General features: G+C 37.2%; 1 protein-coding gene, 1 long non-coding RNA gene and 1 other non-coding gene across 3 annotated transcripts; all 3 read left to right on the forward strand.

The window, feature by feature from the left end:
- On the forward strand, positions 1-4,122 carry LOC149010311 (uncharacterized). The gene is made up of 3 exons (XR_016174474.1): positions 1-2,094; positions 2,197-3,209; positions 3,575-4,122. It is a non-coding gene; the product is annotated as an uncharacterized LOC149010311 (long non-coding RNA).
- A 2,320-nt stretch (positions 4,123-6,442) lies between these two features.
- On the forward strand, positions 6,443-14,971 carry LOC149010312 (F-box/LRR-repeat protein At2g43260-like). Its single transcript, XM_089163299.1, has 3 exons — positions 6,443-8,177; positions 13,457-13,516; positions 13,614-14,971. Exons 1-3 carry the CDS (start codon positions 6,544-6,546, stop codon positions 14,029-14,031), a joined length of 2,112 nt encoding a protein of 703 aa, XP_089019425.1. The 5' UTR covers positions 6,443-6,543; the 3' UTR covers positions 14,032-14,971.
- Positions 14,972-19,642: 4,671 nt separating this feature from the next.
- Positions 19,643-19,716, forward strand: TRNAT-AGU (transfer RNA threonine (anticodon AGU)). The gene has a single exon. It is a non-coding gene; the product is annotated as a tRNA-Thr (tRNA).
- The last annotated feature ends 374 nt before the right edge of the window (positions 19,717-20,090 follow it).

Genomic DNA, 20,090 nt, shown 5'->3' on the forward strand with positions numbered 1-20,090 from the left:
TGGTCTCCCTCCTTGTTTCCATAGATGAGCTTCATCTGATATTTTTTGACAAGGTAGTGTTGGTGTTATTGCAAGGCTAACTGTCAGTTAGTGGCCTATCTTTTGACCCACTGCTTGATTAAATTTGCATAAACTCAAGGTGTCTTGGGGCAGTTGGCTTAATCTTTGCTTAGGCTCTGCATCTTGGGTGATTTCATCGATCACTGGTCCAATCATGAATCTGTTTCCATTGTCATATTGTCTAAGACCTCCTCCTGCTGCTATTTGTCAGTCATTTGGATAGAAATTAAATATGGCATCCTTAATAGTAGGTATAGGGACGAGGTCACTTGGTCATCTTATACTGAAAGCAGGAAGCCTTCTATTTTGACACTCCAGTACTCAAAGCATTAAAGAATCCTTTAACCAGAATGTAGTCTTTATAATGACCACATTGTTTCAGGCTATTTAAGCAGCATCCTTTGAATTTTACTATAACCTTAGTTTGATGAATATGGACTCTGACAGCTAAAGTGGCACCTAATTTTTTTTTTTACCTTAGTTTGTTTTAGCCTATTAACAAGGAAAGAAGGGGGAGAAGGAAATACAGAAGAGATCTAAGAGTGCTCAACATGTGATACCAAACCTTACAAGAAATTTAAGAGATGGGTACCAAGCCTTAAAACAAATTTAAAAAGGGTGCACAAAGAGAAAGAAGACATAGCACTACACAATAATGGACCAAAAGATAAGGCCAAGAGGCCAAGTAATCCATAATAAAACTGATTAATGTAAATGTAGCTGGTACTTCTGGTTTTTATACAGAAATTTAAATAGCAATGATAGGTCTCGAGTCTCTATAAATGAATTTTTTTTCTAGGTTGTGGATGTCATCAGGTTTCCATGGTGACTATGTACACATGCATTACTTAAGTACGTTTATTTGACTGTTAGTAGATTTTCTGTAATGCTGTGCATCAGTTACTTCAGGATTTTGAGCTGCTTGGTAGATAGGGTTCTGTACCAATGCACTTCGCTTGTGTTTAATAATACTCTTTGCTGCAGAGGAATCCAGAAACAAATTCCTACAAGCTCAACTGCTTGAAAGTTTGTCGTACTAGCTTAAGATCAGTGTGGAATACATGGAGTCTAAGCGGATCTGTGAGGTTCTAATTTGAACTTAGAATACACTTAGGTTTCCTGATGAATGTTATTTTTTTTATTGTAATCATGTTAAGGACAGGATACAGCATCTCTGTGAAGCATCGCAAGGCTGTGTACATTATGATCCTTCCCGGACCCTGTTGTGGCAGGACCCTTGTGTCCTGGGTACCCCCTTTTTTATATATAAATTTTCATTAAGATGAGTAACTCCGCTACACTGAACTTGACTAGCTTAAATTCATTCTGCTGGAAAAAAAAATTTGGATAAAGAACTAAGACCAAGAAAAATGTGTAACACAACAGCTGTTCTTGTTTTCCCAACACAATGCATGCCTGGTTTCAAGCCATCTGGAGGAGTGACATGATCAGTCTGAGCCTGTTCCTGAACTGTTGTATTGGTTAGGTATATATGCCTTTTAATTGACATGCAAGTTCTAGAGTTCCAACTCATCTGTCTGGGCTACCATGCATTTATCTTTTTTCTTGGAAAATTGTTTTTATATCCCATCCTTGACTTGTTCAGCCAATTTTTAAGTTTTTTTCCTCTGCATGGCAAGGTTTACTTCTTTCCTTCAGGGATTTATTTCATGAATTGATTCAAGCACGGTTTTCAGGGAAAGGTCCTAACAAGAAATCCAATACAACCTTCATATCTTCTTTCAATGTTTGAATGGTTGCTAGCAAGAATTATTTATGCAATCTTGCACCCGTTCGAAGCTTGTACTCCAAAACTCATTCAGCAATTGGAATATCAAAGGTTGGCTTACTATGTTGTTATCACTATAGAATCTGCGTTCTTTTCTATATTCTTTTTGGGGTGTTACTTTCATGAAAGTTATACAGTTCATTCTTAGCATGCGAATTGAACAAAGATTTTTTGACAAAACAGAGACTGGTATAAGTGGTGGTGGCAGTCTACCGACTACCATTATATGTTGACAGGGTATCGAGGTGAAAGTCTGTACACATTCTTTCTGCAGAATAGATTTATCATTTAAGTAACAATTTTGTGGCCATTCGACTGATTAGTAGTTGCTAACACAAAACTTGTAGGCAATTGGTGTGAGATTGCAGATAACTGAGGCTTCTTCTGTTGTTGCTGCTCAAAGACCTGAATGCAATGCTGGCAGAGTTGACCGCTATTTTGGTTCAGTGTTTGCATAATACCAAAATTTTACTTTTGGTCAAAACCTGATGGTTATTATTCTATTATCCATTAGCGTTGAGTCATGTTTCATGGTGTTTCTTCTTTAAGTTTCATTCCTTTGGTTTTAAATTTAGTTTTATAATTTCTATTTAACCCCAGACAATAATAAATCATAGAACTTGGCATCACCGATTTAACCATTACAGTTTCTTGGTTCAATTGGGCACCCACTTCGACAAACATAGTTCAAAGTTGAGGATGTTGAAACTGATGATATTCTATCTGTGGTTTGAAGGGCATTGTTAAGTTTTGAGGGCTGCAGGTGATGAAGGGTTATTTTAAGGTACTTTCTTGAATTTCATTTTGGTTTCATTTATTACAAAGTTACTTGCTGCAAAAGATTACATGGTTATGCATTGAAATGTTTGTTTCTCTTTCTGTATCTCTCGCAAATTTCTATCTGAATGCATGTCCATGTGAATCGTCTTTCTTGTGCAGATTCACTTGCAAAAAATATGTTCAGTCGCCTTACAGGATTTTATCTTATGCCTGATATGATTAAACTAGCATTTATCTGACTACTTCTATTGGTATAATTAGATTATGTAACCTTCTTTTGATTCTCGTTGTCTTATACCCAAAATTTCTTTTAATCAGGAATAAAAGGGTTCAAAATTATTTGGGAGTGACTTAGCACTGTATCCATATATTTACTTGAAACCCTTCTCTTCTCTAGTATATGCAAGATTCTCTCAGGATTCTGCCATAGGCTTTCTCAAGGTCAGTAAAGATCATATGTGAGATCCTTCTTTCCCACTCTACATCTTTCCATGGGCCTTATAAGTAAGAAGGTTGAGGAGACAGGGTGGCTTATTCTGGAATTGCCTTTCTAGCAGAAGTTTGTAACTTTCCTCTGAAGGTAAACTAGAATCACTCTCTAGCTTCTTGTTGAACAACTGTTTTTTTTTCTTCTTCCTTTCTTGGGGGAGTGACTAAATTAATTGAGAACTTAGCCTCCAAAGAGGCGAAAACAGCCAGAAATGCATTACATCAGGTGGCAAAAGTGGGGCGAGGGTAGATGCCCCACGTATCTGTTATTTCTGAAGCATGAGGTGATAAAAGCAATTTAGAAGGTCCTATATTTCGAATTCTCTCCTGAGCTAATTGACTGACTACTTACAGTGGTCGGTTCCAGAATAATATATTTGCAAATGTTGCTTCAATATATGCTGCTATTTCACTTATAGTTTATTATGCGATTCCCCCCCCCCCCTTCTGGAACAGAATCCATCTGCAGCAAAACAAGTGCTAGAGAAGGATGGCTGGCTAAATACTGGCGATATTGGTTGGGTTTCTGCTGACCATTAAAGAGGACAAAGTTGCGATTGTTGTTGAAGGACGTGCAAAGGATACTATAGTTCTTACAACTGGTATTATTAAGGCATGATACAGAACCATCCATTACTGGCTTGTGAAATTATGACTTACTGATTATATCTATTTGTACATGTTAAGAGTACTAGCATTGCTAAACAGCTGAACTTGCATTGCTTGGTTTTGAATGTTCATAATTGCTATAGATCCAGCTAACTGGCACTTATAAGGATGGTGTGATAAAAAAAACCAAGGTTCATATTCGAAAACCTTAAAAATATAATGATCTATGAGAATGCTTCTCTGTTAATGCCACTTGATGTCTATGCGACTGGATGTCTAAAGTCTGCAATGCTCTGTATTTTTGTGTTCCAAAGTTTAGCTAGGCAGAAATCAAGTTATCCGGATTTATGGTGTCACTCTTTTAGTGTCATCTGCCTATTGCTTTCTCTTTATAGTTTGCCTATTCATTTAGCAGTCTTGAGACTTGTTTATAATTTGCATTCGTAATCTATTTGAATATGGTCCTGCTGAAAGTGTGAGGGGGGGGGGGGCTTGGTGCAATGGTTGGTGGACTACAGTTGCAGCCTGATGTCAAGGTATTGAAACAGCCTCTCAGCATAAATTTTTGGATAAGACTGCATGGTAGAATTGCCCCCTGCCCCCTTCTCCCTTGACTCTGCTTGTTTGAAAGCCTTCTAATCATGTTCACCCTTTTCTGCTGTAAAATGTGAACTTTTGCTGAAGTGTAACAAGCCATTGAATTTTACTGGTATAACTTTTGAGAATCCTGTGGTGCCTTGACTATATGTCTTATTCAAAGTTTGATGAATGATGAGGAAAGTTATAACCATTAAAAAAATAAAAAATTACAAGGCATCCAGTATTTTTTGGGTAAAACTAGTGATCACCCACTATGATGTCCAAAATTATGTCACCTACATGCATAATTACAAGTTTTTAATAGTCAAGTTTTGCTATTAAATAACCGGTAAAATGGCCTAAATGCTCTTACCCCCAAAATATTCCTCAAGTTATTTAATACATTATGTTATTATTGGAATATCTTTTAGCTATTCACAATAGGTAACCAATATATATAAATAAATTAAATGATATTTTGGTTTTTAAATTTGAACATGCTAAACGGCGGCTAAGGGCATGAATCTGGTTTTGATCCTCACGTAATATATTGTTGTAAAAGGATCTAACATTAATTTATGGTCTACTAAGGAGACCTCATGTAAAAAAAAAAAATCCTGGACGCTTCAGTAGCAATAGGATCGATGATGTTAAACTATAGAAAATGTCTTAGTTGGGATATGTAGAACCAAAATTGGGGACTTGGGTTGTGCAAGATGGGTGATGGAACAACCATCGACGATACCGATTGCAGGAACCCTTGTTTTCATGGCACTGGAAGTGGGTGTAAGTAAATCCAGAGGTTAATGTTTTTTTATTTTTATTTTTATTTTTATTTTTATTATACAAATGCGCTTTTTATATATTGGGATATGGATATTATATATGCGGCCGGTAGGAGTTGAACCCATGACCTTTCCACTGAGAGGCAGGTTCCTAACCATCCTACTACTCCTCCATTGGCAAATGCTTATTTCTCCCATAAGCATACTCGATCAACAATTTTTGGAGTCATTGAAGGGATCATAAATAGAAACAAAAGTTATCACACCAGTAATTTGATCACTAATGAAGATGAATGATCCGATCCGTTCACTATTCTGCTTTGATTATGTTGAGTACGGCTCATGCTTTACGGACACGAGGTGTACTGTAGAGGTAGGCCTTGGAGCTTCTTTATAGTTTGGGGTTGGTCTATAAATAGCTTTGGCTTAGGATTTCTAAGCGCATATATATATTGTTCTATAACAGAATGTCACGTAGCCTCATATTGAAATGAATCAAGATAAAATCCATGTCTCATTCTTAGTTGTTTCCTATTTGATTGTTTGTGATTGATCGCTCTAATCATAACAGATTCATCTTCATTCTCTAACGAGTGGCTGTTTTACATTTTTATTTCTGCAAAATCTTGTTCTTCAAATCTGATTTTTATTTCTGCAAAATCAGGTCTACACTGTTAGAGAGAGGGAGGGAGAGGGACCTCACTGTAAAAAGCATCCCAAGAAATCAACCAAGAAAACCATGCATCAATCCCAAAAGAACGAACTAGCACATCCACGTACAACACGAAGGGAACACTGGAACATAGAGTAAACAAGCCACATAGAGAGCCAAAAGGAATCGCAACCCAGAGAGAAAGAAACCCAACGTTGAATATTTTGAAACTTTAAACCTAAAAAAGATCTTAAATATATAATATCGGAAAGGACTAAAATGCCCCTTCAAATGAACATAAATTAAAGACAAATCACTTAAACAGAGAATGACCAATATCCCTGCTAAGTGAAAGATATTCCAACACAACCATCCAACAATTTCAATCAAGAAGAGTCAACTACCAACCCAAGTAAAGAGTGTAGGAGAAAATATATTAAATTCTCAAGTAGTCTTAACTCTTAAGCACACCTCCACTGCTCCACATACACTTGCTTGAACTACCTAGACTTCGAATTACTTGTGCGAAACCGGTCCAACCATGGTCCGCCCGGACCAACCCTTACTTTTTCTTTTTTTTTTTGGTAAACCCTGACTCAGTCAAGGTAAAGACGTTTTCTATTTTTCAGTGGTGAACAATGTTTTTTCTAATTATGAATTTGGTCCCCCGACAATATTGAAAACCCCAGACCACCCAAACGCCCCTCGACACTTGTTTTATATCCGTTCTTGCAATTTCTAGGTCTGGAGCTTTTGAAAAACCGCCAAAACGTATCTGTAAATTCGATTCAGTCGACGCCATGCCTGGCAGAGGAGGAAGAAACCAGTCGAAAATGGGAGAAACATGCAACGAAGGAAACGAGCCCCGCAACAAAGGAAAGGAGAAAGTGAATGAAGTTCAAAACCATGTCTCTTCAAGCAACAACGCCCAAATGAAGCAGAAGAACAAACAAGTAGCAGAGGAACCTGACATGTTTGATCGAAGCCATCCACCGAACTTTAGAAATGAAGATTACGACTCCGATTATGGTTTTGATTTTGATTACGAATATGGTTTTGGTTACCGTTACGAACCTGATTTTAATTACGATTACGATTCTGATTTTGAATTCGGTTTTGATTTTTGTGATGATATGGGATTCCCTAACCCCTGGAGCGGTATACACGATATTTTTTTACCTTACCCTTTACATGGAAATGGAGAAGAATTTGAGGAGGAAGAAACCGATGACTATACCTACATGATGGCTATTCCCCAAAAAGAAGAGGACGAATTGATTGAGAGGCAAATGAACATCGGAGTGATGTCGATGCTCCCTTCAGATGTTGTTTTCGACATTATTTCTCGATTGCCGATCAAGACTCTTGCAAGGTGCAGATGTGTGTGCAAGGATTTGTGTCGCCTCACTCACATCCGCCGTTTTATTAAAATGCACCATGATAGAGCAACCCGAGGTGATATTCCTCCGAGTCTTCTGTTTCATCCTAGGTATTGCATGGATGATCTACGTAGTGATATTTATTTGTTACAACATGATACTCGTGATGATACTCTAGATGGCCGGGCTGTTATTGCACATTCCCGGTTTTTAACCGGAAAGAAGGAATTTGAAATTGTGGGATCTTGTAATGGTTTGCTCTGCTTGTCTGAGGCATTGTATTATGGTCCTCGACTTGTCTGCAATCCTGTTACTGGGGAATACATTGGGCTTCCGAAGCCTAATGTGCGTACTGATTTCGACATTGTATCAGGCTTTGGCTATGATGAGGGGACTAATGAGTATAAGGTCCTAAGGATGTTGTTCCATTCAATTGATTTAGGGTATGGAAATGCTGCTCCAAGTTTTAAATTGGAAGGTGAAATTTATTCGCTTAGTTTAGGCAAATGGAGAAATATTGGGGATGTGCCATATGCCCTTCGTGGAAAAGCATCCACTGCATTCGTGAATGGAGCTCTTCATTGGATGACGGGTGACTATGGCTCTCTGAATGTGTCAGACCTCATTATTTCTTTTGATTTGGGTAGGGAGGAATTCCAGGTTGTTCCGCCACCTCGAGGCTTTGCCCCAGGACCGCAGAACAATATGCTGACTTTAGGTGTCTTAGGGGAGCGCCTCTGTTTGTTTGATTATTCAACCGATGGGCACCTTGATGTATGGGTAATGAAGAAATACGGAGTAAAGGAGTCTTGGACCAAAGAATATGTCATCTGTCGGAGAGGTTTTAGCAGAGACAGTGGCCGTATGATGCCTTTGAGATTGATGAAAAATGGTGAGCTTTTGATGTCGTGTAGAGATGAAAGTCTGGTTTTTTATGACCCTGTGAGGAGAAGATTTAAGGATATTCGGATCCGAGGACTGCCACCCCGTTTTGAAGCAATAACTCATGTGGGCAGTCTATTCCCACTAAGAAATGCTGTTGGATTGGCAAAGAGGTAAGACAAAGTTGTTGCCCTTCCTATTCCCCTGTATATGTGTCATTTACCATTTGACCTATGGAGATATTCGTTCTGGTATGTATAAGATTTTTTTTCTTCTTCTATTTACGGCATTGAGTTATCTGTGTTGTTAACCAATCAACTGAACCTAGAAAATTGGATTGAACATGGTTAATGAAGCTTAGATTCAATTTTGTTGGTGCTGACTAGGTTGACATAGTCATACTATGATTTTCAGATAGATGATGTTAAATTTCTGCATTGGTTGTCCAAACCAAGTCTCCTTTCTGGTCTGGGCCATGCGGTTCCTGATTTCCTGTGTCACTATGCTAATTTTCTTCTGGAAGTTTGAGGTTCTTAGACAAGAAAAGACAATGATAAACTACTTGATTTGATACACATTTCCAAGGGTTGTCTATTAGTCTTATTCCCCACTGGTGGCATTCTTTCTTCTGCTGTTGTAAGGCAGTCCCTAAACTGGTTAGATCAATATGAGAGCCTTTGGAGTATCAAACCCAAACAGAACACTGGAGTTTGGTTCAATAAGGATTGAATTTATTATCTGTTTGTCTTATTTATTTTGAGTTGACTACATAGGAGTTGGATTGGCTTTGAGTTTGATTTACAAGTTATATCAGCTTTTCAGTCAGAATAGGAGTCTTATTATTTCTCTCTTAAATACTTGTGTGTAACCCAACAATGGAAACAGTGAACTGAACAGAAGTTTGTTGGGTTTATTCTGTGTGTGATTGTGTGATCTTTATTCCCTCCCTTAGCAACTTTCCCATTCTTTTGTCCAGTCCTTCACCAATTTGGTGTCAGAGTTGAAGGATCCTGTCTTCCTCCTTCCCTTGTGATCCCTCTCCCCATTTTGTTCTTTCTTCTTTCTTTTCTTTTTGCCTCATTCATGATCAAATTACACTAGCAGCAATCTAATGGAGTTTATGTAAACAACATTGTGGGGAGAAGTCAGTCTCTCTCCCATGGTTATGCTCATCTCTTCTCAACCTCATAGAATCGATCATTGACATGGTTTGAGGATTGCTGCTTTGGAAGCCAATCTGGTGCTCCTAAAAGCAGGCTTGGTCTGATTCTCAATGAGTTGGTGGACTTTCTTTTCGGTTGAAGTCAATTCCACACTTGGGTAGGTAGTATAAAGTATAATTCTGGGCTCTTTCCCAGATACCATGAAGGACATCTTGTCTTGGAATCCCAAAAAGAAGATATTTACAAGATCTTGGCAAATTTTCATACTATGCTCCTTGCCTGATTTCCCACTTGGTATGATAGCTCTGTTTGAGTCAATCAAGATTACATTTCCGTTGTACCTATTTTTGGATCCCTAGAAATGTAGAGTGCTTCAGTACAGGCTTTACTGTGTTAGATACTACAGTTAGAAGACATAATGAGATCTTATTGTTAGCTTCAAGACCTAATAGATGAACTTTGGGGACACGAAAAAGTTGATTGAAGACCAAGGATCTCAATACTAGGTTACCATCAGCTTTTCTTCCATATCCTTGTTTCTTTCTTATTGGGCAACAGCTTGGATGTGGCTAGGCTTGCTAGAATTTCCCAGAAGCTGGATTTCAGGTCTGTGGGGCTTCAATTTGTTGATAATGTGCTATGGGAGAATGGTTCATTCTCTCCCAACTTGATGGGTACCACCAGGCTTTTCTTTTCTTTTTTGGAGGGGGGGGGGTCTAACAAGTTTTTTAGTGTGTTGAATGGGTGTTTTTGGTGAGGGAGTTGCACCATTGTGGGACTTAATGTCTGCTATTGAATGAGGCTACATTGTAAGAGACGCGTTTGATTTTATTTTGTTCAAGAAACTATGGTTTGTTTTCTTCATAAATAGGATGTTTGGGACAAGTAGATACAAAACTCCTTCTTTTGTCCTCAAAACTACTTCATCAAGTTGGCTGAAATTAAGTCCCTAGTCTCAACCAAATATTGGTTTCTGGCTTGTAGAAACCAAGTTCTTGAACCTTCGTCCAGATAGGTCATGGTGTCTACATCAGTGATGGCTATGTTTCACACTTATTTTAGCTGAAATCAATACCTCCCATAAGTGATCTTATGGAGCTTAGCCATATAAGTCTTGTTGATACAAGAGATCACTTGAATTTGGGTTACGGGATTCAGATTTGTACCTTCTAAGGCTCTTTTTGGTATCAATTCTCATTCTCTATTATGCCTATTTAAAATAAATGAGTACAAGAATTCATTATTAGTCAAAAATGAAAAATGGCTTGGTAACCTTTGTTGAGAATAGATTTTGGAATAAAAAATAAGTTTGGAATGTCAAAATGAAAAAAAATTAGGAAATGAGAAAAAAAGAAAATAACATGGTTTTATAAAAGAATATGCATTGACCATTTTATCCTCACTTTGATTTGAAAATTTTAAGTGAACCTGCGCATAAATAAGAAGAATGAAATTTTCACCCACAATCCATAATGAAGAAAAAGTCTATTATGGATTATGGGGGTTTTTCTATTATTTTAAATAAAAACAAAACTGATAATAGATGCCAAACACTTTAAAATAATGAAAAATTCCCATAATTGAGAATGATCATAGATACCAAAAAGAGCCTAAGTTGTTGACCCAAATCAGGTAGTCAGAACATTGCTGTTCTATGGGCTTTCTTATTCTAACAGTTCGTGATTGTTGATTAGAATCTAACCATAGTCTTATAAGGTTGACGCTAACCTCATTGTTGACCTAGGTTCTTTCTTCTTCTTCAATTTTCTTTTTCTGGGTTCCTCCTTGAGATACTGCTAGAAAGTGTCTATCTCCGCCTAGGGTTCACTCTAGTACTCTACCCAACCTCCACTAGTGCCTCTATTGGGGAGGTAGATTCTCTTTGAGATTTTTCGTATTGTACCTAGAGTGTTCTTTGTGGACTGCAACTCTTGATATTTGTTTGTCTATTCACTGTCCACAAGGATCGTTCCCTCCTAGGTTTTTTCCCTTTCAGCATTTGTGCATTCAACTTTTTTTTTTTTTTGGTGGGGGCAGGGGGGGACACAAGGTGCGAAATATCGCTACAGTTTGCCGGTTCGCCACTCTCCGGCCAAATTGGCGAAATCTCGCCAGATTTCAACCCCCATTTGGGGGTATTATTGGTCATTTTGAGCCCAAATTTGATGCCTACCCTAATTTGATGCCAATATGTGGTAAATTTGAAATTTTCCTATAAATTCTTCCATTTAAATTCTCTTGCTTAGCCACATTTAACATGTTACCTTCAAGGCCTAAATCATTCGGACATAATTGGAATGATTACCCATTCACCTTGAAGATTCTATTACAAAATCCCTTCATAATTTAAATTATTTCATGTATATACTCTTCCTTGACCACGTTTGGCATGTTGACTTTTGAGGCCTAAATCACTAGAATATAATTGGTAAGATTGCTCATTAATCTTGAAGATTTTGCTATAAAATGTCTTCCTAATTTGAATTATTTCCAAAAATTATTCTATTTAAATTCTCCTCCTAATTACATTTAGCACATTACCTTTTGAGTTTTGAATCATTGGAATAAAATTGGTAAGATTGTCCATTGATCCTAAAGATTCTGCTGTAGAATCACGAGAGAAATCGCCTAAAAATCGCAAAAAAAAGGCAAAATATCAATATTTTCCGATATATCGTGAGAAATAGTGAGATATCTCATTTCGGTTGCAGTTTCGGTTCTCCATGAACCAAAACGGCCGAAATTCGTATCGCCGAATTTCGGCGATATAGCGTACCTTGGGGGGGACAATGACCTTTCTACCCATTGTCTTAACCCCTAAAAAAATTTCTCCAATAAAAAGAGGGTGGGTGCTGAAATTTCACATTGGAAAGAGAGCCAGATGACCAAAAAACTGGCCAAAAGGGCTTCTATCAAGAAATTCTGAAAAAAGGGCAGGGGGGCATGGCACCCCAGTCCTATGAGAGCTCCGCCCCTGATATGTGAGATGGTCAGTCAGTTTATTACCTTCACCTGTTGTCCTTCTGTGAATGAGGTTTGATCTTATTTCCTTGCTGGCTGGTGCAGTTCTTTGTGCCAACTGAAATGGTCCAGTGTTCCAGTCCCTAGTTAAAAAGATGCTTCTTGTGATCTGGTGGACCATGCTTCCATTGGCTCTTTACTGTTCTCTGATTATTGGATAACTGAGAATCCTTTGATGGTCGTGTGGAGCTTTCTGTTGGGCAGCTTTAGAATTATGACCCTGGATGCCTTTGTAAGCCGTCATATGTTAATATTTTGGCGAGATCCTGGTCTCTGACTAAAGTGCTACCTTGGAAACAAAAAAAATTTATGTTCTATTTATTTTAAGGGTGGGAGTTGGAAGTTTAGGGTTGGTTGTTTTTGCTTTTTTGTGCCCACCTGCTTGTTATCTCTGACTTCCTTGTTATGCCATTGACCACCGCTTACTAAATTTGCTTTTATTTTATAAAATAAGTTGTCTCTTCAAACAAATCTTCCGTGTTACAGAATAAATCATTGTTGGACATGTTAAAGCCTCAGAAATAGTCATCCAAGAAATCACATTTTGAGATCAGTTCTCAAAATTGGTCCAAAGTCAAGAGAAAAGTTTCATGACCATTGAATGGCAAAGATAGCTTTCATAAAGTGTAGCACAAAGATCTGATAACCTGCCATCAGGCCAACTGTAAAAACCAGTATCATGGAAAATCTAGGGTAGCTAATCCTTCAACCTTTACTTCCATACAGGTTTTATCTGTATATTGCCAACACTGTCCTGTCACCTGTAGTCTGATGATTTGTGTACTTGATATTCAATTAGAGAGGACGGCATTCTACAGTGTTCATTATTGCCTTGAAATGATTCCAGGAATTTTTTAGGTCTGGTCCTCTGAAACCTTTCTCCAACGAAAAAGTGCGATAGGAAGTAGGTTGAATATGGAAATACTGCTTCTCGTCTTACAACTCTCTCTTTCTACTTAATGGTTGCCCTTTAGTAACATGCTTTCTACACTTTTCAATCATCAAACATGTGAGCTTCTGCCTATTCATGCCATTAAGTTGTCGACAAAAGATATGAGGACCAGTAAAAGTTTGAGTGGATTTCCAACTGAAGGGATTCAATTATCTTCATGCAAAGTTTTGCTTTATCCCCCCTTCTAGAAAAATTTAATTTCTCTATATTTTTGTCAAATATGTGATCCCAATGAAACAACTCTCAAGTTAATTGTATCCTTACCAACGTGGACTTTGCAACTAGGTATTCATCCTATTGTGCTTGTTTTTGGCAGAGATAGATGTAACTTCAGCTTCGGGGAATGGTGCTCGAATTTGTTTCCAATTCCTGCTCAGTAATGTTTCCTCTCTCCACTCTGGTGATTTTACTCTTTGTAAGTTATTACCATCACTTTATTAATTTGACTAATATCCGGGCTATGCTTTGTGCAGTGAATCTATAATGTACGGAGACGAGCAACCCTCAGAACATGGACTGAAACCCAGCAGAGAAAATGGGGAGAACCTTCAATGCATCAAAAGGCCAGAAGAGCAGGATAGATATCAAAGGGAAGAAGTTGCCTCTGGTGCTGATAAAAGGGCTGATGATTTTGATGCTTTCCTTAACCTTTTTGATAAAGGAATGAATTCTTACATGGAATCAAGAGGAATATTAGCAACGGGAGAGAGCTGGGAAAGGGGAAGAGGAAGAGGAAGAGGAAGAGGAAGGGGAAGGGGAAGAGGAGGGAGAAGTGGAAGGGGAGGGGGAAGGGGAAGGGGAGGGAGAATTCGTAGTGGAACTGGGAATGGCAATGGAAGGGGAAGGGGGAAAGGAACATTCGTGTGGAGAGTAAAAGAGAGCAAAACATAATCTGTTTTTTATCCTTTACAGTTAAAGCAAGTGTATGTGGAGATGGGCTTAAGACTTATCAAGAATGGATGACTACCGTGTTTGCAGTTTTGGCGTGATCAAGGGCAGTGTGCGGCGCTTCCTTATTGCTTGATTTCTTGCAAACCTCAAGTCTCTATCTATTCTTCTCCTTCTCCCCTTACTTGGGTTGGTAGTTGACTCTTGTTAGTTATAACTCTTGACTGGAATAGTTGGTAACTCTAGCTTTTCAGATCAGTGAATGTTCAAAATCAGTATTTCCACCCTCCACCCCACCCAAAAAAATGAAAGAAAGAAAGGAAGACATTAGTTTTAGTATTTCATTTTTAAGCTTCAATTTTGTTGTTCTCCATTCTCATGTGTGGGTGATTTATTCATAGTTTCATTAGTTTGTCCTTCTTTCTGGGGCTCATCTTGTCCCCTTCTCGTTGAGAGCTGTATTATTCGCTTGCCTATTGAAAACTGCTTCTGCAAGTGTCTTCCTTCCCCACCAGTCGAAAAAGCTTCATTTTCTGGGTAAGGAACTTCAACCGTTGGGAAGAAGAATGACATCTATATCCGGCCTCCATTTTTGTTCTCATCCTACCTTGAGTTACAAATGCCTAAGGATTTCATTTCTGATCCTCCTGCTTGGGTTTCTTTCTGTTCCAGATTTCTTTTCTTGTGGTGTGACTCGAAGGTGCACTCTCTTCTGAGTTCAAAGAATGATTGTTTCCGAGCTCTCAATTTCTTTTCTTATGAAGTTGCCTGTTGGCATCTTTGATAAGATGCTGCAGGGCTTTTTGTGGGTACCCAACTAATCTGAGGAGTGATGCTCTCTCTGTACTTAAACTTGGAAAGATCTTATATGGTTTATATGTCCCTCCTAAGGTTTAAACTATCGGTATCGAGTATTGTATCGGTCAGGTGATTTTAAAAGACGTATTGTCCTGTATCGAGTATTATATCGCTCTAGCTAATGTATTTTAGTGTAATTCAATGGAGAGACGTATCGAAATGTATCGTATCGATTGAGTCAAATACGGATACGTATCAGCTAGTATCGTATGGTATCGTGGGATATTTTAAACCTTGGTCCCAACCTCAGCTTAGGGAGTTGAAGCGCGAAAGTGCTGTTGATCCCATTTTAATTGACTTCAACTACAGCCAGCCAATCTAAATGAGGAACAAACCTATAAGGACAACCTGTATGAAGCTAAACTAAACCCAACAAATGTGGGAGTATGAAAATGTAAGTGATTAAAATGCATGGGTCTGGTGGAGGAGGTTTCTTGAGCTAAGAGTCTTTTTGAATTGCTGATAAACGATACAAACATCATCCCTATGATTTTCTGTTTAATTTGTTTTTTTTTGAATCTTCCAAAATCTGAAGATGGTGGATTCATGGCTGAATGTTTTCTTCACATTTTGCTTTCATTAATGGCACTAATCATCTAAGTATAAATGGGTTCTACTTGGGCTATATTTGCAATTTTGCATTTTTGTTCTTCACCTTCATTTTGAGTTTGGGAGGCTCACGAATGAGGAAAGAGAGAGGGAATCCTGTGATTGTATTTGAATTCATCATTAGATCCATCGGTTACTTTTTAAGGGACAACCAAGCTTGGTTGCAGTACTTATTTTTTTTTGCCAAAAGAAAATATGGTTGCAGTACTTCATTCTACTTGTTTCATTATACCATGAATTCTTGTTTAATGTCAGTGCTCCTTGTGATTGTTCATCGAAGAATGACTGCATTTCTATTTTCTTAAAAGTCCTTAATCATTCAATTTGTATACAAATAATAAAGAATGTCCAAACTGTAGTTTTGTTTCGTAATACAAGAATAATGATCAATATTAATTGCGTAAGTTACTTCCGTACTATTATAGAAGAGAAAAACTAAATATATAATTTCTTAACTAAAATTAGAATATCAATCAATACTTAATGGTCCTTTTATTAACCTAATACCACAACAATTTCAATACAACTTTATTTCACGATTGCAAAATTTAAACTTATTCAACTAATCTTAATATAATAATATTTTAGAATTATAATTCATAGTAAAACGAATATGTCAAGAACCATTTGATATATGAAATTCAGTAGATTATCCCTAAACAACCTCTTTTCCCAATAGTATTTCAATTGCCTCCAGTATATCAAACTTATTGTTCACAAAAAGATAAATTGAAAATCATTGTATCAAACATTCTGATTATTTATGCGAATTTTATATGATTATTTATCATCCTCAATCATGCACAGTGTATTTCTAAAAAAAATCACACATAATGTATGAACAAAACAATTATAAATCACCAAGAAAAAAATATAAAAGAAATGAATTAGTCTTGAAATGCATCATGTGATTAGTATTTAATGAACATTACAATTTTATTTAGTATTGCACATTAGAATTTATAATATTATTTGCCATTATAACATATCCGACAAGTTGACAACCTTATAATTAATGGTCACCTACGAGAATGACTTGGTGGGATTTATTCGCTTGAGAGCTGCCCTTGACAAGTTTTATCAAATATTCAAATAAAGAGTGTATTATATAATATATTAGTAATTTTATGCACATATCTAATAATAAATAAACTATTATTTTTTGGTAGATTTAATAATCATCCCATATAAATGAGATGTATTATTCCCATGCTCTGTCTGATTTTTAAATTCTACACGCTACATTTGCATTGAAAGTTTATTAAATCAGTCGATCGCAATTCTGCCATTTTCCTTAACCAATTACATGAAATGTTCAATCAAACAAAACAAAACACTACTATTCAAAGTTAAAACTGAATTAAAAAATAATCAATGATTCCTTTCTCACTTCAATTCTATAAACATCAATTTTTTATATTTTTTTTTGAGTAAATTGCACTGGCATTCTAAAATATTTTATAAATTACTAAAATATTGTTTATAAATTATTGATGTATTTGTTAAATTTATTAGGGATAATTACTGTTGTCCCCTGTACTTTGATTTTATTACTAATAAAACCCTATTCTTTACAAAATTACTGTTGCCCCCCTTCCTTATAACGGTGTTAAGTAGCCGTTAAGTTTGAATATGTAATGTCCACTTTGTCCTTTATTAAAATTAAGAAATCAAAAGACGATACTACCCTGTTTATAAAAACCAGATTAAATGTCAATTTTACCCTAACTTCATTTATTTTGAATTAAAAAAATATTGGTTTTCTACCTTCACTAAAATTATTTATTTTGAATTAAAGAAATTGGCAAAATTCAAATTCGATTTGGTTTCCCACCTTCTCCTCTAGCATACGTAGGGAAGGAAACCACAATTTTTTTTTTTTTTTTTTGGGGGACTGGTGCTTTTTTAATATTGGAAACCAAACGTAACACCTCCCCATGGGAGTTTAGACTTTTAACCGCTTTACTAACCCACCATTGACGAAACCACAAAATCTTGCCAGAGAAGGAATTAACGAAGTAGGTGATATTCAGTTTCCAAATTTTAGTTGAATTCTATCTTCCCTCCTCTTCGGTTTCTATTTTAATTTTATTCAATTATTATTTCTTTATTTTGGTGATTTTTTTTTAGAGTAAAACAGATTATGATACTTTTTTTCTCTACAATTAATTAAGGGTATTACTGTAACTTGACAAAAGGGCAAATAAGTAAAGAGATAAGTAAAAGAGTATTTTGGGATTTTCAAAAAATATGGAGATGCCACATCATCAGTAAACTAACGAAACTTAACAGTAGGGAGGCATTAGTAATTATAGACAAAGTTAAAGGTTGGATTAGTAATTTTTCAAAATACAGGGGATACATTAGTAATAAAATCAAAGTACAGGGGGGCAATAGTAATTATCCCAATTTATTACTAAAAACAGTTAAATTATTGTTTATAATAAACAAATTTATAATAATCTGAAAGGTTTTCAATGATAAATTGGACAAATATATCCAATAAAATCCAATTTTGAGATCTTTGAACTTTTTAAACATAAAGTGCGGTGTCAATGCTTTTAGGCCTCAATTTTGGAGTGCCTGTGTAATTTTTTTAAATTGTTAATTTTGATATGAGATAACTGATATTAAGTAGTGTTTCTTCTATGTGAGTGAGTATTTAGTCCAGGGTCTTTCTCTTTTCTTATGAGGTCGTGTACAACAACCAACACCACACAAGCCTGGGCTGGGCCTACCCCCATCCCTAGAGGAGACAACCCATTTATGGTTCCAGCCGAGAAGAGACGTAAAAGGAAGGGTGGTTGGTTCCGATTCGACAAGGGTAGAATGCCTGGTCAAAGGTCCAGTACAGTAGGTAGCAGGTGTGTTCGTTTTGGCTCCCGAGCAAGAACGAGAAATAGGCGATGCACCATCCTTGCTGCTACGTACGTTGACCTTGACTTGACAGATTCATCCAATTGAACCCACACTCAAAGGAGGACCACAAGCTCGGGGCTCGACGAAACAGTGCCGTATCAGCATGTTGAAAGAATCAACTCCAGGAGCGAAAGCCACTCGACTGTAAAGGAGAGGGGTTGTTAAGGGCTCGAGCAAAGCGGGAGGAGCGAAGGCAAGCAGAGGAGCTTTTTGCAACCAACTACTTAACTAGTCCAGAGCAATGTCCCTATACAAAAACGTCTCTGAACAAGGTTCTAGCACCATGCCAAATGTGTCGAAAAAGAAGAGCAAAGCAAAAGAAACATGCCCAAAAGTAAACCAACCCCTTGGACTGCTACGAAAAACACCATCGGATTTCAAAGTAGCACGATCTAATTCAAAATTTTCGCCCAATTGAGCGCGTCTAGCATATTTTTTCACAGTAGCAGGATCACTATAACTGACTCCATTGAGTTCGCCACCATAGAACTCAACAGTTACACCTACTTGTTCGACACTATACTTTGATTCTGCCCTTCTAAAAGGAACATCGGCTCTCACAATTCCATCTCCGTCTACCAAAACTACGGGAAATGTTTCAAAAAAAGTAGTCATACGGCGTACAAAAAGCTCACGTCCTTCTTTATCTCTAAAGACGGGATGTCTTAACCATCTAACAGCTATTCCATCCCCGTTGTCCATTGAACCCGCTCTGAATAATCCCCTTGGTTGGGTTAAGACAGTTTAAAAGCTCCATGTAATATTTTTAAAATAATATAAAGTTTGTAAACATAGCAAGAAATATAAAATCATGTTCCTAGTTTCCATTTGGAACCAAACCACGCATCGTGCCCTAACATTTCAACTTAGTCGAGATGAATGGTTATGATCTATTCTTTCATGTTATGTTTAGGGATGTCCCCTTCGCAATCTTTAGTATTCCACCAAATATCATTTTACATCATTAACCCGTGTGAAAAAAAAAAATGGTAATGCAAATCACCTAGGAATTATGATCATGTGCATTTGAAATCTAACAATTTGGAGCTGATGAAGAGCATCAAATTTGCAAATCACTCCATTCCTTGATGTATAAGATCCATAGTAGAAAATATAAGAAAAATTGGATCTACTTTTCTCTCTATTTCATTTTTTCATATTTCTAGGAAGCTCAACATTGTTCTTGTCTTAATTTCGTACTAATTTAGTAGACAAGATTTTACAAATAGCTTTCGTAGCTCAGTTGGTTAGAGCACCCGTTTAGTAAGCGGGAGGTCTTGAGTTCAACTCTCAACGAAAGCATTTTCATGTTTTGCAAGGGATAGCTTTGATTGGATTTTCGCAGCCAAATGTGGCCCGGCCCAATAGCTTTCCCTGCCCAGATCCACTTTTAAAAATTGGACTGCTCAGCCCAGCCCAGCCCAGCCCATACCCGGCTTGGACTTTATTGCACTACGCAAGCGGGAAAAGCCACGTATTACCTGTTCGACGAATTGCCCCTGACTAGATCTTGATTCCTGACGCTGGAGCTTCAGAGTCAAACAAGGCATATTGGTGAGAACGGTGAAGCTACACCGGCCATTTAGCCTGCCTTGCTAAGTTCAATTGCTATCAGTGCGTGCAGAGATACTAAACATCTACTAAGCTCTCAAACCCAGAGCATTCAAGCTACATTT

This window comes from Hakea prostrata, chromosome 7 (assembly GCF_041222555.1).
Source record: "Hakea prostrata isolate BN-2017 chromosome 7, UWA_Hpros_2, whole genome shotgun sequence".
NCBI lineage: Eukaryota > Viridiplantae > Streptophyta > Magnoliopsida > Proteales > Proteaceae > Hakea > Hakea prostrata.